At 43.0% G+C, this 25,890-nt stretch overlaps 1 protein-coding gene across 2 annotated transcripts in view; it reads right to left on the reverse strand.

Moving 5' to 3' along the window:
• The window catches only part of DOCK11 (dedicator of cytokinesis 11), a 428,541-nt gene that overhangs the window by 48,361 nt on the left and 354,290 nt on the right, over positions 1–25,890 (reverse strand). For both annotated transcript variants that reach the window (XM_056539360.1, XM_056539359.1), the window contains exon 46: positions 1,531–1,653. In XM_056539360.1, the coding sequence (XP_056395335.1) occupies positions 1,531–1,653 (123 nt within the window). The remainder of the gene's footprint in view (positions 1–1,530; positions 1,654–25,890) is intronic.

The following is a 25,890-nucleotide window of genomic DNA, read 5'->3' on the forward strand; positions in this document are numbered from 1 at the left end:
CATCCTGTCCTCATAGCTCATCCTCATATCCCCCTCCTCATATCCCGACCTCATATCCTGTCCTCATAGCTCATCCTCATATCCCCCTTCTCATATCCCGACCTCATATCCTGTCCTCATATTCCCTCCTCCTATCCTTTTCTCACATCCTGTCCTCATAGCTCATCCTCATATCCCCCTCCTCATATCCCGACCTCATATCCTGTCTTCATATCCCCTCCTCCTATCCTTTTCTCACATCCTGTCCTCATAGCTCATCCTCATATCCTCCTCCTCATATCCCGACCTCATATCCTGTCCTCATAGCTCATCCTCATATCCCCCTCCTCATATCCCTACCTCATATCCTGTCTTCATATCCCCTCCTCCTATCCTTTTCTCACATCCTGTCCTCATAGCTCATCCTCATATCCCCCTCCTCATATCCCTACCTCATATCCTGTCTTCATATTCCCTCCTCCTATCCTTTTCTCATTTCCTGTCCCCGCACTAACTATTCTTTGCACCTGCCTGCTGGACAGTAGTCAGAATGTTTAAAACTCCCGGTCAATCGCTGAAGCCTGAGAGTAAATGATCAGGGGATGTACCAGAAGTCCCATAAATTTAGCTTACAATATCAGATATATGCAACTGAATAGACTGCAAATAAGCACTATAAGTGTATGTTTCAAACCATATCTGAGTGTCACTTCTTTTGATAGGTTAACATGTGTCTAACCATACTATGAATGTAACTCTTACAACCTCATCAGTATACCTTTCCTATTGTTTTATCAATGTTGTTAATCTGATGTAGATAGAAATACAACAATGATAGTACATATTTCTCTACATAAAAACAAACTACTGTTGCACTGCTCAAAGACCAAACATAGTTTCCTTGAATGGAAATACACACAGACATTTGCAGTCATAAAGCATTCATGGATCTGACAGCTACAGGTTTTGATTTCTAAATCAATTACTCAGGGAAAATTAATCATACTTAACTTTACGAGTTACCCTGCGGCGACAACACTCAGAAATGATGTTTACTAATCCTATTTTGGAATACTGTATATATTAGTTTTGCTATGGTAACGAAAAAGTGTGACCCACCACGTGGTTCAATAGATGTAATGTTTTCATTCTTTTATTATTCATTTACTCTGTTTTAGTCAAATTCCAGATTTAATCCATCAAGGCTTTTTATGTTTAGGTTTACTGCTCTACATCTATGCCAAGCTGCTGCAAAGTCCTTTCATATGTTTATAGTAACCAAGAAAACTATTTACTTCTAAGAGCCACTACATCATTAGTGATGAGTTTCAAGGAATTTCCCACAACATAAATGGCATAAATATGCCATTTATGTCATATGTCAGACATTTGGGTGTTCACCTATCAGGAAAAGACTTGTGCTTTTAAACGCTATTCTGCAGGTGGGGTGGTCTCCAGCTGCCTCATCGGGGCACAGATTGAATGTTACAGAAACAGTTTAACTGAGTGTGTGTTCCACGTATTTCTAATATAAGTATACTGAACACTAACCTCAAATTCTCGCCTCTTTTCATAAATTGGTATAAGGAGCTTTGATACTTCAGATATGGTTTCATATCTCTCTGCTTTCCATAAGCCGTCCACACATTGCTCAAGCAACTCTACTAACACCTCCTGGTGGGATAAAAAAAAAACACAAAAACTGTGAAAGATCTTATGTAGAGTAAACATCATTACAACAAGAGCACATGGTGTTTTGGCCAAACAATGCAGCTATATTTAAAGGGGTATTCCAGGCAAAAACTTTTTTTTATATATCAACTGGTTCCAGAAAGTTAAACAGATTTGTATATTACATCTATTAAAAAATCTTAATCCTTTCAGTACTTATGAGCTTCTGAAGTTAAGGTTGTTCTTTTCTGTCTAAGTAATCTCTGATGACACGTGTCTCGGGAAACGCCCAGTTTAGAAGCAAATTCCCATAGCAAACCTCTTCTAAACTGGGCGGTTCCCGAGACAGCTATCTAAAGATACAGCACTATTGGATATTTCTATATAAGCTATAGACTACAATGTTGAGTGACTGTGTATATGGTCACATTTCCCTGGGCATTCTCCATCAGATGGAGTCTAAATTATCTTACGTTTCTGTCGAAAAAATGTCTGTTAATAGCCATACAAACTGACTGTAATAATAGTCATTAAAGGAGATATGTCATACTAAAAAACTAAGAAGGGAAAGAGAGACATTCAGCCTTAGTGGTCAGACCCCCGCGATCTAAAATATCCTGCGGATAAGGGGATATGTTTTTTTTTAGTATCAGTCTTCTCCTTTAAAGACATACAACACACAAAGAAAAGTAAAAAATGTAAACCACTAAAAAAATAAATTCCCTTTACTTCTATAAACCGTATACAGCATCAAATCCTGCTTACACTTTATAAGTCTCATGAGAATACAGTACACCTATAGACCAAGCAAATTGCTGAACTTTATATACATTCATTCAGATTTTGAATGGTGCAAAATAGTTTAGAAGAAAATCTCATCACAGACAATCCCTTGCACATTGGAGCTGCCACAGTCAGACAGACATTGAATTTTAAAGGGATACTCCACTGGGGAAAAAAAATGTTACTAAATCAAAAGGTGCCAGAAAGTTAAACAGATTTGTAAATTCCTTCTATTAAAAAAATCTTAATACTTCCAACACTTGTCAGCTGCTGTATGATCCACAGGAAGTTCTTTTCTTTTTGAATTTCCTTTCTGTCTGACCACAGTGCTCTCTGCAGACACCTCTGTCCATATACCTCTAAATATACAATATCATTTTAATATCATTAAAGGGGTATTCCAGGCAAAACTTTTTTTTATATATATCAACTGGCTCCGGAAAGTTAAACAGATTTGTAAATGACTTCTATTAAAAAATCTTAATCCTTCCAATAGTTATTAGCTTCTGAAGTTTTCTGTCTAACTACTCAATGATGATGTCACGTCCCGGGAGCTGTGCATGATGGGAAAATATCCCCATAGGAACTGCACAGCTCCCGGGACATGAGTCATCAGAGAGCAGTTAGACAGAAAACAACAACTCAAATTCAGAAGCTAATAACTATTGGAAGGATTAAGATTTTTTAATAGAAGTAATTTGCAAATCTGTTTAACTTTTTGGCCTGGAATACCCCTTTAAGTATGGATCCCTCTGTTGGCCTATCTAAGACAGATCTTTTTCTGACCAACACCCTCATACGGAGTTCCTCCAAAAAGGTGGAATCCATTTTTTTACTTTATGATATTTCGCACCCATTCACAGTTATGATTACATGTTTTTGTTTTTATACCGACTTTGTATGTATATTTGTATACAATTTTACAGTTTATATTGTGGACCTGAGGAAGGCGTGAGAGCATGCCGAAACACGTTGTCCAGTTGTACCTTTTATGTTCGAATAAAAAGAATCCGGTGTACCTTCTGGCCTACTGGTGTCATTTAACAGTAGCGCTTGGAATACAGAACCCCCGCCTTTTCTGTACTTCCCTACCTATATATACTCCGTCCATATCAGAAACTGTCCAGAGCAGGATAGGTTTTCAATGGGGATTTGCCCCTACTCTGGACAGTTCCTGATATGGACAGAGGTGTTAGCAGAGAGCACTGTGGTCAGACAGAAAGGAAATTCAAAAAGAAAAGAACTTCCTGTGGATCATACAGCAGCTGATACGTATTGGAAGGATTAAGATTTTCCAATAGAAGTAATTTACAAATCTGTTTAACTTTCTGGCACCAGTTGATTAAAAAAAAAAAAAAAAAAAAATTCCACCGGAGTACCCCTTTAAGCAGCCATGATATCCCTATGCGTTAGGGTCTGTAAAACGGGGTCCTCTTTATGAGACTCCAAGACTCATAACAATGATTTCCTGACAGGTGATGTGTAAAGAACAGAATGATGGAAGGTGTTGGGTGACAGTGTGTGAGCACAGTAAGTTACCAATGTGTTGCTCATTTCCTCTAGTCAGATTATCTGTTCAGATTAATCTCCATCCAACACTAAACAGCAGTGAGAGAAATTATTTATTTATCATGTTTACTGATTTATCACTGACATGTTGGAATCTTTGCAAAGAGGCAATTTTTGCATTTATCAACTGCTGTATGCTCTGAAGGAAGTCGTGTAGCTCCTTCTAGTCAGACATGGTACTCTCTGCTGCCATCTCTGATCGTGTCAGATACTGTCCGGAGCAGTCATAAATCTCAATGGAAACCTCTTCTTCTCTGGACAGTTCCTGACATTAACAGAGGTGGCAGCAGGTAGTAACCTGTGTAAATGAAAAGAACTACATGACTTCCTTCAGAGCATACAGCAGTTGATAAATGCAAAAATTGCCTCTTAGCAAAGATTCCAACATGTCAGTGATAAATCAGTAAAAATGATAAATAAATAATTTCTAGTGAATGCAGCAGATCACAAATACTGGAGTTTTGAGATTCTTAAAGAAAAGTACTTTACAATGCACCAGTTAATTTGAAAACATGTTTTATTCCTCCGGAGTACACATTTAAGGAAGCTGTGGATCATTAAAAAATATTATTTGCAAAACCTGTTTTATAGTATACATAACTTGTTCATGGGGCTTCTTTTATATAAAGAAAGCTATTCACACAATGTAAAGAAGATTTAGGGAATAAAGTTGTAATCCTTATTCTATTACTACTGTTATTGGAATAAAGAAATGTCATAGTGTTAAAGGAGATGTCCGGTGCTCACTTTTCTTATTTTATCCGTTCCGGGCTGAAAAATAAAAGAAAACAAACTCTCTCTTACCTGCCTAGGCTCCCCCAGTGCTCCGGTACAGGCGTTTGGTCCCCGGGCTGTATTCTTCTTACTTCCTGTTAGCTCGGCACGTCACACGGAGCTTCAGCCTATCACTGGCCGAGGCGGGACATCACTGTGGCCGGTGATAGGTTGAAGCTCCGTGTGACGTGCCGGGCTAACAGGAAGTAGGAAGAATACAGCCCGGGGAGCGAACGCCTGTACCGGAGCTCCGGGGGAGCCTAGGCAGGTAAGAGAAAGCTTATTTTCTTTTTTTTTTTGCAGCCCGGGACGGATACAATAAGAAAAGTGAGCACCGGACATGTCCTTTAAGTTTAGTGCTGAGATTTTTCTTTCTTCTGATTGCTACAGTATAACTAAAAATGTTGACATCTTATGCTTTCACTTTAAAGGGCATTACAAGAAACAGTTTGAAGACAGTCTATTCGATTGTTTAAAAAAAAAAAAAAAAAAAAGATTTAAAGACTATGGATCCCTTTGCAAAGCATTTTCAATTCTTGTTTTGTACTTATTACAATGTAAAAAAATACTCTTTCCATAGGTCTGTATTAAAATCTTGCTTACTTTTGCTTCTACAGCCTCTGTAGCTTGCTGTGTGAGTTCTATTTTCTTACTATCTACACAGCCTATACGATTCTCCCCTTTATCTTCTGCATAATATTACCTTTTTGGGAGCTCTCCTTTTTCTTTCTCTCTCTCTCTAGTCTGTATGAGCTGTCCTCCAAGGTTTCTCTCCCTGTTTACTATATAGACTGCTATGTAGCCCACTCCTCCTCTCTGCTGCTATGTCTATCCCTAAGAGAGCAGAAATTCCATCTGACTACCGTATTTTTCACCCTATAGGACGCACCGGCGTATAAAACGCACCCAATTTATTGGTGCAAAATCAAAAAAATTAAGATTTTGAACCCAATAGTGGTTTTAAACCTTTGGACCTCCAGATGTTGCAAAACTACAACTCCCAGCATGCCCGGACAGCCAACAGCTGTCCGGGCATGCTGGGAGTTGTAGTTTTGCAACATCTGGAGGTCCGCAGATTGAAGACCACTGCATAGGAGATTATACTCACGTGTCCCCGCCGCTCCGGACCCGTCTCCGCTGCCCTGGATGTCGCTTCATCGCTGTCGCCGTGTTCCCATAGCTCCGGAACGTCTCTGCTGCCGGCCGGGTATCCTTGCTCTCCGTCGACGCCATCATGTCGTTACGCACGCCGACGCACGTACGCGACGACGTGATGACGAGGAAGGAGAGCGCCGGCCATACAGGGGATCCCTGAACGGAGAAGACACCGAGGAGGCAGGTAAGGTCCTTCCCGGTGTCCTGTAAGCACTAACCCGGCTATTCAGTCGGGTTATTCGGGACCGCCACGGTGAAATCGCGGCGGTCCCGAACAGCCAGACTGAACAGCCGGGTTAGTGTCACTTTCGCTTCAGACGCGGCGGTCAGCTTTGCTCGCCGCATCTGAAGGGTTAATACAGGACATCACCGCGATCGGTGATGTCCTGTATTAGCCGCGGGTCCCGGACGTTGATGGCCGCAGGGACCGCCGCGATAGCTGTGTATTCGCCGTATAAGACACACCGACTTTTCCCCCCCAGTTTTGGGGGGAAAAAAGTGCGTCTTATACGGCGAAAAATACGGTAACTTATTTTTCTCTAAAGCTATTTCAAAAAGACTTCATTTCGAACAATAAAAACAATTTAGTGCAAGGGTGCCTTTAAAAAAGACTCTGTCACCAACTTTATCCTCCTCTCTATGCATCAGCATGCAGTACATGTCACTGTTTGCAGGTTTTAGTAAGTGGGAGGTTGGAGATAAAGTCTCTCTAAGTAATATAAGATGCTTCAACAGTATATAATACATGGTAACTGTTAGAAACAAAATGAATGAATGAATGAAAGATGGGAAACCACTAGGTAAAATCTTAATAAAGACCTGTCCACATCTTTTGTTTCCTACACCTTGCATGAGAAGGTAATCTAAACAGATAAGAGAAGGGTAAAGGTCCAGAAGTTACTATCACAATTTGCTCATTTCTGAGTAATCGTGTCAATAGTTGCCCAACGTGAAAGCAGGAAATGAGCAATGATAGAATTAAATGTCCTTGATCCATTGTTTATGCAAACATAAAAACAAACTACAGGCTGCACAATGTGTAAATGTTAATGCTGCTTGTAGTGAGATTCACAATAGCAAAAACATTGCTGACTAGCGCATACTGTAATTCCAGCAAGAACACCCATTCTATAAGCCGGAATGAAAAGAAGCTCCTGCTCTGGATGCCAACCAGGTATTACATGGACAGCCTTTCATAAGGTTACATATTGTGTCAAACATTATGCTTGCAGCAGATGCTGTAGTGAAAACACATTGCTGGCCACAGTTGTTTCTGGCAAATCAGGTGTCTACCTGCAGCATTGTGCGAAAAACTGCACCATCGTATGCCATTATACAACAGCGTGCGCAAAAGAAACCTAAAAAAAAAAACTATCAAGGCATTTGAAAGTCGACAAAACTCAAAATGGCTTTTTATGTCAGGAAAAAAAACCTCACACAGTAAAAGTTGTTCAGATTTTATTACAACAACAACTTTGTTCTGCTGTTCCTTAGGGAATGGCGCTTTTAATTGTATGTTATTGTTTAGGTTAATCATTTAAATTTGACAACATTTTTATATTTATTTATTATTAAATGTTGATTTATTTTATGCAAAAGAAAAAGAAATAAACTATTTGACAAATATATATTAATCAACACAATTGCAACAAAATTTCACTAGTAACCAAGTAAATAGTAATTAGGAAGAAAAATAAAAAGAAATGCATAAAAATCAAATTAAATTAAGGCCATTTTGTAGTAGTAACAGGTTTAAAAAAATCGCATAGGAGGAACCAAGCAAGGTGGCGCACAAGTGTACTTTCAAAAAAATGTGTCCTAGCACCATATTTATAACATGACATGTAACCATTTAAGAAGATTGTGCATGTAGTCATTACTGCCTTTTAATTGTAAATGTAATCAAAAGGTTTTGATATCAATTTCCTTTCAGTCTCTATACTTTTCACAGCTAAGCATCTTCCTGTTACCTTTAGTCTGTTTGCCTGACTCGTTTACTAGTTGCTACTTCCTTTTAAACTCTGGTTGTTTTTAAACTTTTGTTTTTGAAAAAGTCCCACCTATGGTTAAGCAAGTTGTCCGCAAATACCAAACCAGGTTGCCAGGATAAGAAGTCAATGTCATTTATGAGACAAAATATTAAGACTTAAACAGGCACTGTCATTTAAATATACTTTGCATAGATGAATAGTATAAATGAATAGAAGAAACTTTGTAATATATCTTATTAAACAAAATGCTTCTTTCTCCTGTTATCAAGCTTCTCTCCTCCCCCCCTTCTGTGAGACATTTCAGCTATTATACTTGTACTTATGTCTTCGGGAAAATTAGTTGTGGTAAATTATCTGCATAAAAAATGTAGTTTTTGGGGGCGGTAGTCATTGCAATAATTGAAGTGCTATATTTTAGGTATTTTTGATTATCTTTCCAAGGTAAAGCAAGACAACCATAAAGACCTTTCCACTGCAATATTTCTCAGGATGACTCATGGTGATTTCAGGCTGGGGGAATACAAATATGTGACCTTATCTGTCAGCGTGGTTTACAAGACAAAATTACTAATATAATAACTTTTCTTAGTTTGAATTTTTCCTGAATTTAAAAATAGGATTATTAAAGGGGTACTCTTTTCTTTTTTTTCTTTTAAATCAACTGGTACCAGAAAGTTAAACAGATTTGTAAATTACTTCTATTAAAAAATCTTAATCCTTCCAGTACTTATTAGCTGCTGAATACTACAGAGGAAATTATTTTCTTTTTGGAACACAGTGCTCTCTGCTGACATCTCTGTCCACTTTAGGAACTGTCCAGAACAGCATATGTTTGCTATGGGGATTTTCTCCTCTGGACAGTTCTTAAAATGGACAGAGATGTCAGCAGAGAGCACTGTGGTCATGATGTCAGCAGATAGCACTGTGTTCCAAAAGGAAAATTATTTCCTCTATAGTATTCAGCAGCTAATAAGTACTGGAAGTATTAAGATTTTATAGGCGGTGTGATAGAGGGTGGGTTGAGAGTTTCCCCATGGCCAGGTATAAATGTACCGATTGTGGCTACTTCAATATTACATAGTTTGCAAAGCTGAAAAACAACATATGTCCATTTATTACAGCCTAAAAAACACAAGATGAAGGCAAATTTTCCTTTTTTATTAAGAGAAATGTCAAATCTGGCAATCAGAAAATCCCACCAATTTATGTCTAGAACATTGTAACTATAACCTGTAATATTCTCACTCTCCAGAAATGCATCTAAGTCCCTTTGAACTGTTTTGAGTCCACATGACCACTTCCTCTGGCAGGGAGTTTCATTGTTTGACTTCTGGTGCCCCAAATGCAACAATGCAGTGATAGGCTGAGCAGGAGTGTGCCTGTATGATGCCCCAGCCTTGGTATTTCTGGTACCTGGGACCAATTTGTCATATTGCCGTTCAGCCTATCCTCAGCTTGAGGCATGACACAGCTGTGGTCAGCAATTAGTTGACCTGCATTGTTGCAGTTGCATGTCAGGCCCAGAAGTAGGAAGAGATCACAAAGGAGGACTGATTAGCGCACCCGGGAAGCGGCAGGAGGTAAGTCCTATTTTTTTATTGTTATTGCAATAGCCTGGGTATAAGTGAAAAAAACATTTTGCTGGCATACCCCATTAATATTTTATTGCACAACCTGTTGAGGCATTCCTCCAACAGGATATTGACCAAAGCACACAGCTAAAAACACCCAAGAATGCCTAAGAGCAAAACATTATTGTGAAGCGGCTTCCATAAGCAATGGACTGAATCCAATTGAACATCTGTAGAAGGAGCTGAAACATGCAGTCTGGAGAAGTCATCTTCACACCTAACAACCACAGGCTTGTCCTAGAAAGTCACTAAAGGGTTAACCTTTCCTCATTTTCACAATTAGTACAATACATTCTATCAGTTCTCCAGTTCATTTCGTAAAAAGTGTAACAGAGTATATTACAAAATATTACCACCTAATATTTTGATTCTTTTCAGATTCATTACTACTAGTATAAACCCCTTTAAACACCGGTATCTAAATAGAACATACAAAACATAGATGTACAGCATTAAAAAAGATAACAATAGGCCAATTTTAAGGAAAATAAAAATGAAATATCTGTTTTGCAGACAATGGTGCATGAGTGAAATTACGGCAGTACCTATCAGTGAATCTGTGGTGTAACCACTGCATAACAACAGAGCTAAAATAATAGCTAGACGTTTCCCATAGACAGACAATTTACCAACAGCCCCTAAAGTACACTATTTGACGTGTGGGCATTTCCATTACAACAGGTATAGACTGCTGCACTTAGTATTCCTTTCACAAAATGAGTCAGGCTGGGAGAATATGTAGATGCAGCATAACATGTCAGGGTGGTAAATTTAAATACAAGAAACTAAATTTATATTTAGATATAAATATACCAAGAATCTACACGTTCCCTACATCAGAAAAAGTCATGCATCCAAAGCTACATAGAAAGAAATGGTGAGTAACGATGTGAATAATCAGACAAAAGGTGCCCACTAAATTGGCACAAATGAACCAGTAGCTTACAAGGTCATATAAAATGACATCAGATTTTATTTTTTTCATTGTTGGTATCAGTAGTCACTCTGACATGGCAAACGGACATACTGTAATTGTAATGAATGTGATCACAAGTGGCTTATAATAAATGACTATCCTGAGTCATTATTCTGAATAACCTTGATTTATGGTCTTTATTTTTTTGTAAACTTGGAGCTCATACTTGCTGTATAAAAAGAATCATTATCTTCAAATAGAAAGCTCACCTTTTACACACAAAAGAACATGAAAAAGAAAAGAAATGTAAAAAGGCTGAAAAATCCAGATTTTATAACAAGATAGGAGACTCACACTATGCTAAATTCTTTGTTTACTGAATTGATAGCAGCAAACAAAGAGTTAATAAACAGTTAACAAGAAAAAAAATTAAGCAGTACATTAAGTCCAGTATTTAATCAGTAATGTTAAAGTCCAGGTGAATATAAGGACCCCTCAGGCGAAGACCATTCTCGTTCTTTGCTGCTACTCGTTAAGATAAGTACAGTATTTTTGCTCTCTCTCTCTCTCTATCTCTCTCTCTCTTTATATATATATATATATATATATTAATTTTCATTATATATATTCCCTTATTGTTTTAATTCGATTTTGCAGTATATATATTTAATCCCTTGTCAATTTCAATACATTTTCATCCTTTTCAGCTCTATTTTCTCTCATATATATTATATATATTTCTATTCTTAAATTCTTAACTACTTCCTTTTCATATATTTTCCCTGATACTGCGTTTTTACAACTCATTGTCCAATTTTACAATTACCTCAGGCACAAGACTGTGGTGTCCCTGTTTCCTGCGCTTGGACTGGTGGCCAGCTACACATGCTCAATTCACCTCAGACACAGGCATCCATTTTCCTGGCACATCACTGATTCTCCTGTCAGCTGGTTACCTCACAGCTTCGGCAGACAGAGCTTTCAGTCAGCATTCAGCTCCATGAAAAGACTGCTGCCACCTAGTGTTCATTTCAGATAACTACATTCAATATATTATAGTAATTTATTTTGTTCACATTCCGTTTCTTCAATTCATACTACAAATGTCATTAATTTAAGGACCAAGCCCATTTTTACCTTAACCCCTTAAGGACGCAGCCCATTTGGGCCTTAAGGACGCAGACAATTACATTTTTACGTTTTCGTTTTTTCCTCCTCGCCTTCAAAAAATCATAACTCTTTTATATTTTCATCCACAGACTAGTATGAGGGCTTGTTTTTTGCGCGACCAGTTGTCCTGTTGTACTCCCTGCCGTGACCCTGTGGTTCCCCCTGTATCCGGTCTTCCTAAGGCTTATATGGACTATGCTGAAGTTTTTTGCAAAAAGCAAGCTGAGACTTTACCTCCTCACAGGCCTTATGACTGTCCTATTGACCTCCTCCCGGGTACTACTCCACCCCGGGGCAGAATCTATCCTCTGTCTGCTCCAGAGACTCTTGCCATGTCAGAGTACATCCAGGAAAATTTAAAAAAGGGGTTTATCCGCAAGTCCTCCTCTCCTGCCGGAGCTGGATTTTTTTTTGTGTCCAAAAGAGATGGCTCCCTACGTCCTTGCATTGATTACCGGGGACTTAATAAAGTCACGGTAAAAAAACGCTACCCCTTACCTCTTATCTCGGAACTCTTTGATCAAGCCTACAAGGTGCCCACATCTTTACCAAACTGGACTTAAGAGGGGCTTATAATCTCATCCGCATCAGGGAGGGGGACGAATGGAAGACTGCATTTAACACCAGAGATGGACACTTTGAGTATCTGGTCATGCCCTTTGGCCTATGCAACGCCCCTGCAGTCTTCCAAGACTTTGTTAATGACATTTTTCGTGATCTCCTATATTCCTGTGTTGTGGTTTATCTGGACGATATTCTGATTTTTTCTGCCAACTTAGAAGAACACCGCCAGCATGTCCGCATGGTTCTTCAGAGACTTCGGGACAATCAACTTTATGCCAAAATGGAGAAATGTCTCTTTGAATATCAATCTCTTCCTTTCCTAGGATACTTGGTCTCTGGCCAGTAGGGGTGTGAATCGCCAAGAATTTGGCGATTCGATTCGAATCGCGATACCAGTGTGGCGATTCGATATATCCCGATATATCGCGATATATCGCCCACCTGGGAGCATTCAAAGATCCCAATAGACGGCGCTGTCAGCTTTGACAGCGGCGATCTAGTACTCCGGTGCTCACTTTTCTCATGTTATCCCGTCCGGGCTGCAAAATAAAATAAAACGCACTTTATCTTACCTGCCAACGAGCCCGCGGAGCTCCGGTACAGGTGTTCGGTCCCCGGGCTGTATTCTTCTTACTTCCTGTTAGTCCGGCACGTCACATGGAGCTTCAGCCTATCACCAGCGGAGGCGGGACATCGCTGCGGCTGGTGATAGGCTGAAGCTCCATGTGACGTGCCGGACTAACAGGAAGTAAGAAGAATACAGCCCGGGGACCGAACACCTGTACCGGAGCTCCGGGGGCTCGTTGGCAGGTAAGATAAAGTGCGTTTTATTTTGCAGCCTGGATAGGATAAAATGAGAAAAGTGCGCACCAGATACTCCTTTAATAGCCAGCCGCAGCGATTGCCGCATGCTGGCGATGAGCGGCGGCCCCCGGCTACTGAAATCAGCCGGGGGTCGCATAGTACGGAGTGGGCACGAGTCGGAGCCCGCTCCATAGCCGTGTCAGATCCAGCCTGCCCGGCTCCACAAATGTGGAACTTTTATCTCCTGATGCCCAGGACAGGACATGCTGTTCCGGGCGTCCGCAGATAAAAATTCCACATCCCTAAAAGAATCGATTCAAAAATATTTTGAATCGATTCTGTATCGGCAAATGAAAAATCGCGATTATCGCGAGAATCGATTTTTTCTTACATCCCTACTGGCCAGGGACAACAAATGGACCCAGATAAACTCTCTGCCGTCTTAGATTGACCACGCCCCTCCGGACTCCGTGCTATCCAACGTTTTTTGGGGTTCGCCAATTATTACAGACAATTTATTCCACACTTTTCCACTATTGTGGCTCCTATCGTGGCTTTAACCAAGAAAAATGCCAATCCCAAGTCCTGGTCTCCCCAAGCGGAAGACGCATTTAAACATCTCAAGTCTGCCTTTTCTTCTGCTCCCGTGCTCTCCAGACCTGACCCATCTAAACCCTTCCTATTGGAGGTAGATGCCTCCTCAGTGGGAGCTGGAGCTGTCCTTCTACAAAAAAATTCTTCCGGGCATGCTGTTACTTGTGGGTTTTTTTTCTAGGACCTTCTCTCCGGCGGAGAGAAACTACTCCATCGGGGATCGAGAACTACTGGCCATTAAATTGGCGCTTGAGGAATGGAGGCACCTGCTGGAGGGATCAAAATTTCCAGTTATCATATACACTGATCACAAGAATCTCTCCTATCTCCAGTCTGCCCAACGACTGAACCCTCGCCAGGCCAGGTGGTCGTTGTTCTTTGCCCGTTTTAACTTTGAAATTCATTTTCGCCCTGCTGACAAGAACATTAGGGCCGATGCCCTCTCTCGTTCTTCTGATGCCTCTGAAGTAGAGGTCTCTCCGCAACACATCATTCCTCCTGACTGTCTGATCTCCACTTCTCCAGCCTCCATCAGGCAAACTCCTCCAGGGAAGACCTTCGTTTCTCCACGCCAGCGTCTCGGGATTCTCAAATGGGGACACTCCTCCCACCTCGCAGGCCATGCGGGCATCAAAAAATCCTTGCAACTCATCTCTCGTTTTTATTGGTGGCCGACTCTGGAGACGGATGTTGTTGATTTTGTGTGGGCCTGTACTGTCTGTGCCCGGGATAAGACTCCTCGCCAGAAGCCTGCTGGTCTCCTTCATCCTCTGCCTGTCCCCGAACAGCCTTGGTCACTGATTGGTATGGACTTTATTACAGACTTACCCCCATCCCGTGGCAACACTGTTGTTTGGGTGGTCGTTGATCGATTTTCCAAGATGGCACATTTTATTCCTCTTCCTGGTCTTCCTTCAGCGCCTCAGTTGGCAAAGCAATTTTTTGTACACATTTTTCGCCTTCACGGTTTGCCCACGCATATCGTCTCGGATAGAGGCGTCCAATTCGTGTCTAAATTCTGGAGGGCCCTCTGTAAACAGCTCAAGATCAAATTAAACTTCTCTTCTTCTTATCATCCCCAATCCAATGGGCAAGTAGAAAGAATTAATCAGGTCCTGGGTGACTATTTACGGCATTTTGTTTCCTCCCGCCAGGATGACTGGGCAGATCTTCTACCATGGGCCGAATTCTCATACAACTTCAGAGTCTCCGAATCTTCTGCTAAGTCCCCATTTTTCGTGGTGTACGGCCGTCACCCTCTTCCTCCCCTCCCTACTCCCTTGCCCTCTGGTTTGCCCGCTGTGGATGAAGTGACTCGTGATCTTTCCACCATATGGAAAGAGACCCAAAATTCTCTTTTACAGGCTTCATCCCGGATGAAAAGATTTGCCGATAAGAAAAGAAGAACTCCCCCCATTTTTGCTCCCGGAGACAAGGTATGGCTCTCCGCTAAATATGTCCGCTTTCGTGTCCCCAGTTACAAACTGGGACCACGCTATCTTGGTCCTTTCAAAGTCTTGTGCCAGATTAACCCTGTCTCTTACAAACTCCTTCTTACTCCTTCTCTTCGTATTCCCAATGCCTTCCATGTCTCTCTCCTTAAACCACTCATCATTAACCGCTTCTCTCCCAAACTTGTTTCTCCCACTCCTGTTTCCGGTTCTTCTGACGTCTTCTCCGTGAAGGAGATTCTGGCCTCCAAGACGGTCAGAGGAAAAAAATTTTTTTGGGTGGATTGGGAAGGCTGTGGCCCAGAAGAGAGATCCTGGGAACCTGAGGACAACATCCTAGACAAAAGTCTTATCCTCAGGTTCTCAGGCTCCAAGAAGAGGGGGAGACCCAAGGGGGGGGGGGTACTGTTACGCCGAGCGCTCCGGGTCCCCGCTCCTCCCCGGAGCGCTCGCAGCATCCTCGCAATTGCAGCGCCCCGGTCAGACCAGCTGACCGGGTGCGCTGCAATATCTCTCTCAGCCGGGATGCGATTCGCGATGCGGGAGGCGCCCGCTCGCGATGCGCATCCCGGCTCCCGTACCTGACTCGTTCCCCGTCTGTCTTGTCCCGGCGAGCGCGGCCCCGCTCCTTAGGGCGCGTGCGCGCCGGGTCTCTGCAATTTAAAGGGCCACTGCGCCACTGATTGGCGCAGCAGGCTTAATCAGTGTGTTCACCTGTGCACTCCCTACTTATACCTCACTTCCCCTGCACTCCCTCGCCGGATCTTGTTGCCATTGTGCCAGTGAAAGCGTTTCCTTGTGTGTTCCTAGCCTATGTTCCAGACCTCCTGCCGTTGCCCCTGACTACGATCCTTGCTGCCTGCCCTGACCTTCTGCTACGTCCGACCTTGCTCTTGTCTACTCCCTTGTACCGCGCCTATCTTCAGCAGTCAGAGAGGTTGAGCCGTTGCTGGTGGATACGACCTGGTTGCTACCGCCGCTGCAAGACCATCCCGCTTTGCGGCGGGCTCTGGTGAATACCAGTAGCAACTTAGAACCGGTCCACCAACACGGTCCACGCCAATCCCTCTCTGGCACAGAGGATCCACCTCCAGCCAGCCGAATCGTGACATGTCCGTTGTAATGCCATCACTCAATTTACCATAAAATGTATGGTGCAACCCAAAAAATACTATATGTGTGGTGAAATTAAAAAGAAAACCACAATTTTGCTAATTTTGGAAGGTTTTGTTTTCACACCGTACAATTTACGGTAAAAATGACATGTTCTTTATTCTTTGGTCTATACGATTAAAATGATACCCATGATAACATACTTTTCTATTACTGTTGCGCTTAAAAAAAAATCGCAAACTTTTTTACCAAAATAGTACGTTTAAAATTCCCCTATTTTGAAGACCTATAACTTTTAAATTTTTCTGTATAAGCGGCAGTATGAGGGCTCATTTTTTGCGCTGTGATCTGTACTTTTTATTGATACCATATTTGCTTATATAGAACATTTAATAAATTTTTTATAAATTTTTTGGGAATAAAATGTTATTTTGGACTTTTTTTTATTTTTACATTAACACTGTTCCCCGTACGGTATCATTAACATTTTATTTTAATAGTTCAGATATTTACGCATGCGGCGATACCAAATATGTATATCAAAAAAAATTTTAACACTTTTTGTGGGTGAAATAGGGAAAATGGGACAATTTACATTTTTATTGGGGAGGGGGTTTTCAAATTTTTTTTACTTTTAATTTTATTTTTACACTTTAATAGTCCCCATAGGGAACTATTTATAGCAATCACTCGATTGCTAATACTGTTCAGTGCTATGTATAGGACATAGCACTGATCAGCATTATCGGTCATCTTCTGCTCTGGTCTGCGGGAAGGCAGATCAGAGCAGAAGACGCCGGGAAGGCAGCGGAGCCAGGTGAGTGGACCTCCGTCTGCCGTGCTGGATGATCGGATCGCCGTGGCAGAGCTGCGGGCAATCCGATAATCCATTTTAGTGACCGCGATGCTGCAGATGCCGTGATCTGTATTGATCATGCCATCTGAGGGGTTAATGACGGACATCCGTGGAATCGCGGATGTCCACCATTATGGGCGGGTCCCTGGCTGTGATTAGCAGCCGGGACCTGCCGTGCATGATCCGGCCATCGCTCTGAGGCTCACGGTTATGCTTAGGACGTAAATGTACATCCTGGTGCGTTAAGTACCACCTCACCAGGATGTACATTTATGTCATGCATCGTTAAGGGGTTAAGGACAGGCCAATTTTATTTTTGCGTTTTTGTTTTTTCCTCCTCGCCTTCTAAAATCCATAACTCTTTTAAATTTCCATCTACAGACCCATATAAGGGCTTGATTTTTGCGTGACCAATTGTACTTTGTAATGAAACCTCTCATTTTACCATAAACTGTATGGCAAACCCCCCCAAAAAAAATTTTTAGGGAAGAAATTTAAATGAAAACCATAATTTTGCAAATTTTGGAGGGTTTTGTTTTAACAATGTACAATTTATGGTAAAAATGACGTGTTCTTTATTCTGTGGGTCAATATGATTAAAATGATACCCATTGCTAGATACTTTTATATTTTTGTACCGCTTAAAAAAAATCTAAAACTTTTTGTACAGAATCAGTAATCTAAAATCGCCCTATTTTGATTAGCTATAACTTTTTCATTTTTCCATATATAGGGCGGTATGAGGGCTCATTATTTGCGCCGTCATCCGTCCTTTTTATCGATTCCACATTTGCATATATAAAACTTTAATATAATTTTTTATTAATTTTTTCGAAATAAAATGTGACAAAAAAGCTGCATTTTTGGACTTTTTTTTTTATTTTTTACGTTTACGCTGTTCACCGTACGGGATCATTAACATTATATTTTGATAGTTCGGACATTTACCAAATATGTTTATATAAAAAAAATGTAAGCTTTTTGGGGATAAAATGGGAAAAACTGACAATTTTCATTTTTATTTTCAACTTATTTTTTTTAACACTTTTTATGTCCCTACAGGGGACTATCTATAGCAATCATTTGATTGCTAATACTGTTCAGTGCTATGCATAGGACATAGCACTGATCAGTATTATCGGTCATCTTCTGCTCTGGTCTGCTCAATCTCATACCAGAGCAGGAGACACCGGGAGACGGACGGAGGCAGGTGAGGGAACCGCCATTACAGATGATCGGATCGCCGCGGCAGCGCTGCGGGCGATCCGATCATCTATTTTAACATGCGCATTGCTGCAGATGCCGTGATCTGTACTGATCACGGCATCTGGGGGGTTAATGGCCGACATCCGCGCGTTCGCGGATGTCGCCCATTACCGGCGGGTCCCCGGCAGCTGATAGCAGCGGGGAACATGCCGTGTATGACACGAGCACCGCTCCGATGCTCGCTGTCTTACACAGGTATTACACGTAAATGTACGTTCTGGTGTGCGAAGTACTGCCAAACCAGGACGTACATTTATGTCCGTGGTTGTTAAGGGGTTAATAATAAATATATTAATAGCTGAAGTCAATAAACAATTAATTTACTAATAAATTATAAATAAGAATAAATTAATAATTACTATTAAAATTTATTCATATTTATTCCTAGACTATTAATTATATAAACATATTTTACAATTACTATACAATTCTATTTATCCTTAATTTATTATATTATTTCCTATATTTTCTCTCATATATATATTTTTCTATTCATACATGGAGAACGAGGAAACAACCAAAATGTCTGATATTATAGATGAAAATCTATTACAGTCTATGTACCGTATTTATCGGGGTATACCACGCACCGGCCTATAACACGCACCCTCATTTTACCAAGGATATTTGGGTAAAAAAAGTTTTTTACCCAAATATCCATGGTAAAATGAGGGTGCGTGTGTGCGCGTGTATACCCCGATATACCCCAGGAAAGGCAGAGGGAGAGAGGCCGTCGCTGCCCGCTTCTCTCCCCCTGCCTTTCCTGGGGTCTAGAGCGCTGCTGTCGGCCCTTTTCACCCCCTGGTTATCGGCGCCGCTGCCTGTTCTGTCCCCCTGACTATCGGTGCCGGCGCCGATAGCCAGGGGGAGAGAAGCGGCGCCGACAGCCAGGGGGAGAGAAGGGGCAGCGGCTGCTCCAGGCCTCCGTCGTGCGTCCCCAGCGTCGTTGCTATGCACGGCGCGGCGCTCTGACGTCATGCGCCGCGCCGTTCAGCGCATAGCAACGACGCCGGGGACGCACGCCGGAGGCCTGGAGCAGCGCGGACCCGACTCAGGCAATTTTGTCACCGGGGATGGGGGGAGGCAACGGGGCAGCGGCGCCGGCAATGGGTGCCGTTGCCCCTTCTCTCCCCCTGGCTGTCGGTGCCGCTTCTCTCTCCCTGACTATCGGCGCCGGCTATCGGCGCCGGCACCGATAGTCAGGGGGACAGAACGGGCAGCGGCGCCGATAACCAGGGGGTGAGAAGGGCCGACAGCAGCGCTCTTGACCTCCAGGAAAGGCAGGGGGAGAGAAGCGGGCAGCGACGGCCTCTCTCCCCCTGCCTTTCCTGGGGGTGTATCGGCGTATAACACGCACACAGACTTTAGGCTAAAAATTTTAGCCTAAAAAGTGCGTGTTATACGCCGATAAATACGGTATGTAATAAATCTGTACAGACAGCAGTTTGTTCTGCTATGTCTTCCATACATAATGTAATTGCTAAATCCGTGGCTTCAGCAATGAACCGTAACTAATTTCATGGTTCCCCTCAAATGGGTCCAGCCACACCCTCTGAGTTGTTTTGATCCGCAGAGGACAACCATAACAGGATAAAGCTACCAAAAAACTACGTCACCTCATTACCGATCCTTCTGCTGCCAAACAAAAGAGAATGACATCACAAGCAGGGGATCAGGTTTCTATAAAGGCTTTATCTTAAGCTCAATTCAAGAGGTCTCTAAGTCACCTCATAGACCCTCGGCCCCAGAGGAAGCATACCATAAGCGGGCAGCTAAGGCCTCTTCCCAGAGAAAGCCTACCTCCTTCCCTACTAGGCCCTTATAGACCCTCGGCACCAGAGGAAGTATACCATAAGCAGGCAGCTAAGGCATCTTCCCAGAGGAAGCCTACCTCCTTCCCTACTTCACCTAATCATTCCTCCTCTGATGAGGCTGATATTTCGGACCCAGGTGACGAATCACAATATGAGGACATTTCTGAGGAAGGAGATGATATATTGGGAACTCATACATTAAAGAGATAAACAAATACGTCAGACAACCATGCAGAGTCCTTCCCCCACCTAGACCAGATAACTTCTCTTTTCCACAGGTTTCTTATCAACCAACCCCCTTCTTTGAAAGCATAAGGCATCCATGGAGGGTTAGAGGCCATAGAAGCTTCCCACAATCTAGTCCTCTACAGGTAAGTGTTCCTCCATATTCTTCTCAAATACCTGTAGGAGGGAGAATAGCGCATTTTTTCCATGTCTGGTCCACGACAACTTCAGACACCTGGATTTTGAACACAGTTCAAGGATATTAAATATAGTTTATTTGTCCCACTGTTCAAACTCAAGTACCTCAACCATTGATATTTTCAAAATCAGATCACAGCCTTGTTCAAATAAAAATCAGGGAACTATGTTCAAAAGGCGCCATAATTCCAGTACCCTTCAATACTCCAGGTTTCCTGAGCAATTTATTCTTGGTGAAAAAGAAAGATAGAGGTCACAGACCAGTCATCAACTTAAAAATTGTAAGCAATTTTGTCCTTTACCATCATTTCAAGATGGAGGGAATACACAATGGACTCTAACCTTACTTACCAATCTCGGATCTCTAATCAATCTCTAGAAGTCAGTTCTTAACCCTTCAAAAGAAGTGGAATTTTTAGGATTCCTGGTTAATACTCAATCAGCCATACTGAGTCTTTCCCCAAGAAATTAAAAATAATTTTGATTTCAGTTCGATCCCTTTTGAACAATCAATAAGTGTCCTTAGGAGCCATTTACCCATATTGTATGTTTCTGCTTCCATTCAAGCAATCTTCCCAGCACCTCTTCACTACAGGGCACTTCAAGGCTCAACATTTGAGAAATGGCTTTGGTTACTCAGATGAGATATCGATTACTTTAGACATCAAAGATGAACTTCTATCGTGGCTTCATCATACTTAGGCTTGGAACAGCAAAGCCAATTTCAGTTCAGTTCTGGATATGATCATAGAATCGTATGCCGTCTGGGTTGGGGATGCTCGCTGCGGTTCCCTTTCCACAGGAGGAAAATGATTCGAAGAAGAATCCTTTCTTCATATGAATTGTTTAGAACTTTTGGCGGGTTCTTTTGCCCTCAAGAGTTTCGCCAAAGACAAGTCACATTGTTGTCTTCTACTGAGGATGGAATACATTCCTAAAGTATAATACATCAATCAACTGGAAGGTACCAAATTGAAAATGTTAGCCAATATCGCTAAATATTGTTGGCACTTTTGTCAAAACATTATTTTGAAAGCAGACTACCTCCCAGGTTTGACCAACTCAATTCTCTCCGGGATCCCCTTCATCTAGACTTGTTCACATACTGTCTGAATCACCAACGTCCACGATTCTTCAGTTGGTGTCCTGACCCAGAATATCTCTGCACAGATGCATCACTTCAACTTTGGCCATCAGAGACCCTTTATGCATTTCCACCATTTGCATTAAATCCAAGAATTCTCCTATTACCAAATTACAGAAATTGACGTATGTCCTGTTAACCCCTCTTTGGCTGACCCAATCTTGGTTTCCTCAGATTCTGGGAATGTCTGCCTATAGATTTTCCTTGCATCATACCAATTCATCAATCCATCCTATTAGATCTGCCAGGGAATCCACATCCTCTGATTTTGTCAGACCAATTGTCTCTAGTAGCCTGGTTCATCTCAGGTCATCAGCACCTGATTTCAATCTTTCACAATCAGCTAGAGATAGCCTCTCGGACGCATGGGCACCAGGGCACACTTTACCGTTAGGAAAACACCCTTTAATGTGCAAGTTATTAAAAGGTATTAAATATAGAAGACCCCCTGCTCCTAGATATCAATCTACTTGGGATGTCACGGTAGTCTTAAATTTGATCAATTCATGGGGAGATAATGATTCCATACGATTAAAATTATTTTCTTATAAACTCACAATGCTATTATGTCTCATTTCTTTTAAAAGAGTCTCAGATGTTAGAGCCTTAAATACTTCTCACAGACAATTTTCCCCTCCATGAGTTATATTTTTCCATAATTAAACAAACTAAGACTAATCTTCGCATGTTTTTTTTACCCAGCTTTTCCTCATCAAGAAAATGTATATGTTGTTTGTTGCTTCAAGTCTTATGAACTAAAAACGGAAACTCTTAGGAGTCGCTTGACTTCTCAATGACGTGTCTCCTTTTGCAGACCTCATTTACCGGTATCTTCTCCAACTTTAGGAGGTGGATTAGACAAGTCATGTCTCTTGCAGGTATCAATACTTCCGTTTTTGGGGCCCATTCAACTAGAAGTGCCATGTCCACTGAAGTTAGACAAGCAGGAGGCACTTTGGCAGATATATTGAAAGCTGCTTATTGGTCATCAGAATCCACATTCAAAACTTCTTATTTTAGACCCACACGTTTCTATTTCTTTACTTTAACTTTAAATTTTTTTCTTGTTAACTGTTTATTAACTCTTTGTCTGCTGCTATCAATTCAGTAAACAAAGAATTTAGCATAATGTTCATCTCCTGTTTTTTATAAAATCTATATTTTTCTTCACCAAGGGTAGGAAAATCTGCGATTAATTTGCTATAATTTGGTATGATGAATACAGATATCACAATACTAATGTATAGTGATATCTGTATCAATAACTTGACTGTTACGCCGAGCGCTCCGGGTCCCCGCTCCTCCCCGGAGCGCTCGCTTCACTCCCTCCGCTGCAGCGCTCCGGTCACGTCCTCTGACCCGGGGCGCTGCGATCCTGCTGCCAGCCGGGATGCGATTCGCGATGCGGGTAGCGCCCGCTCGCGATGCGCACCCCGGCTCCCCTACCTGACTCGCTCCCCGTCTGTTCTGTCCCGGCGCGCGCGGCCCCGCTCCCTAGGGCGCGCGCGCGCCGGGTCTCTGCGATTTAAAGGGCCACTGCGCCGCTGATTGGCGCAGTGGTTCCAATTAGGGTTTTCACCTGTGCACTTCCCTATATTACCTCACTTCCCTTGCACTCCCTTGCCGGATCTTGTTGCCTTAGTGCCAGTGAAAGCGTTCCTTGTGTGTTCCTTGCCTGTGTTTCCAGACCTTCTGCCGTTGCCCCTGACTACGATCCTTGCTGCCTGCCCCGACCTTCTGCTACGTCCGACCTTGCTTCTGCCTACTCCCTTGTACCGCGCCTATCTTCAGCAGCCAGAGAGGTGAGCCGTTGCTAGTGGATACGACCTGGTCACTACCGCCGCAGCAAGACCATCCCGCTTTGCGGCGGGCTCTGGTGAAAACCAGTAGTGGCTTAGAACCGGTCCACTAGCACGGTCCACGCCAATCCCTCTCTGGCACAGAGGGTCCACTACCTGCCAGCCGGCATCGTGACAGTAGATCCGGCCATGGATCCCGCTGAAGTTCCTCTGCCAGTTGTCGCTGACCTCACCACGGTGGTCGCCCAGCAGTCACAACAGATAGCGCAACAAGGCCAACAGCTGTCTCAACTGACCGTTATGCTACAACAGTTGCTACCACAGCTTCAGAAGTCATCTCCTCCGCCAGCTCCTGCACCTCCTCCGCAGCGAGTGGCCGCTCCTGGGATACGCTTATCCTTGCCGGATAAATTTGATGGGGACTCTAAGTTTTGCCGTGGCTTTCTTTCCCAATGTTCCCTGCATCTGGAGATGATGTCGGACCTGTTTCCCACTGAAAGGTCTAAGGTGGCTTTCGTAGTCAGTCTTCTGTCCGGAAAAGCCCTGTCATGGGCCACACCGCTCTGGGACCACAATGACCCCGTCACTGCCTCTGTACACTCCTTCTTCTCGGAAATCCGAAGTGTCTTTGAGGAACCTGCCCGAGCCTCTTCTGCTGAGACTGCCCTGTTGAACCTGGTCCAGGGTAATTCTTCCGTTGGCGAGTATGCCGTACAATTCCGTACACTTGCTTCAGAATTGTCCTGGAATAATGAGGCCCTCTGCGCGACCTTCAAAAAAGGCCTATCCAGCAACATTAAAGATGTTCTGGCCGCACGAGAAATTCCTGCTAATCTACATGAACTTATTCACCTAGCCACTCGCATTGACATGCGTTTTTCTGAAAGGCGTCAGGAACTCCGCCAAGATATGGACTCTGTTCGCACGAGGCGTTTCGTCTCCTCGGCTCCTCTCTCCTCTGGTCCCCTGCAATCTGTTCCTGTGCCTCCCGCCGTGGAGGCTATGCAGGTCGACCGGTCTCGCCTGACACCTCAAGAGAGGACACGACGCCGTATGGAGAACCTCTGCCTGTACTGTGCTAGTACCGAACACTTCCTGAGGGATTGTCCTATCCGTCCTCCTCGCCTGGAAAGACGTACGCTGACTCCGCACAAAGGTGAGACAGTCCTTGATGTCTACTCTGCTTCTCCACGTCTTACTGTGCCGGTGCGGATGTCTGCCTCTGCCTTCTCCTTCTCTACAGTGGCCTTCTTGGACTCTGGATCTGCAGGAAATTTTATTTTGGCCTCTCTCGTCAACAGGTTCAACATCCCAGTGACCAGTCTCGCCAGACCCCTCTACATCAATTGTGTAAATAATGAAAGATTGGACTGTACCATACGTTTCCGCACGGAGCCCCTTCTTATGAGCATCGGATCTCATCATGAGAGGATTGAACTTTTGGTCCTCCCCAATTGCACCTCGGAGATTCTCCTTGGACTTCCCTGGCTTCAACTTCATTCCCCAACCCTGGATTGGTCCACTGGGGAGATCAAGAGTTGGGGGTCCTCTTGTTCCAAGAACTGTCTAAAACCGGTTCCCAGTAACCCTTGCCGTAACTCTGTGGTTCCTCCAGTAACCGGTCTCCCTAAGGCCTATATGGACTTCGCGGATGTTTTCTGCAAAAAACAAGCTGAGACTCTACCTCCTCACAGGCCTTATGATTGCCCTATCGACCTCCTCCCGGGTACTACTCCACCCCGGGGCAGAATTTATCCTCTCTCTGCCCCAGAGACTCTTGCCATGTCCGAATACGTCCAGGAGAATCTAAAAAAGGGCTTTATCCGTAAATCCTCCTCTCCTGCCGGAGCCGGATTTTTCTTTGTGTCCAAAAAAGATGGCTCCCTACGTCCTTGCATTGACTACCGCGGTCTTAATAAAATCACGGTTAAGAACCGCTACCCCTTACCCCTCATCTCTGAACTCTTTGATCGCCTCCAAGGTGCCCACATCTTCACTAAATTGGACTTAAGAGGCGCCTATAACCTCATCCGCATCAGAGAGGGGGACGAGTGGAAAACGGCATTTAACACCAGAGATGGACACTTTGAGTATCTGGTCATGCCCTTTGGACTGTGCAATGCCCCTGCCGTCTTCCAAGACTTTGTCAATGAAATTTTTCGTGATCTGTTATACTCCTGTGTTGTGGTATATCTGGACGATATCCTAATTTTTTCTGCCAATCTAGAAGAACACCGCCAGCATGTCCGTATGGTTCTTCAGAGACTTCGTGACAACCAACTCTATGCCAAATTTGAGAAATGTCTGTTTGAATGCCAATCTCTTCCTTTTCTAGGATATTTGGTCTCTGGCCAGGGACTACAGATGGATCCAGACAAACTCTCTGCCGTCTTAAATTGGCCACGCCCCTCCGGACTCCGTGC

This window comes from Hyla sarda, chromosome 9 (genome assembly GCF_029499605.1).
Source record: "Hyla sarda isolate aHylSar1 chromosome 9, aHylSar1.hap1, whole genome shotgun sequence".
Taxonomy (NCBI): Eukaryota; Metazoa; Chordata; class Amphibia; order Anura; family Hylidae; genus Hyla; species Hyla sarda.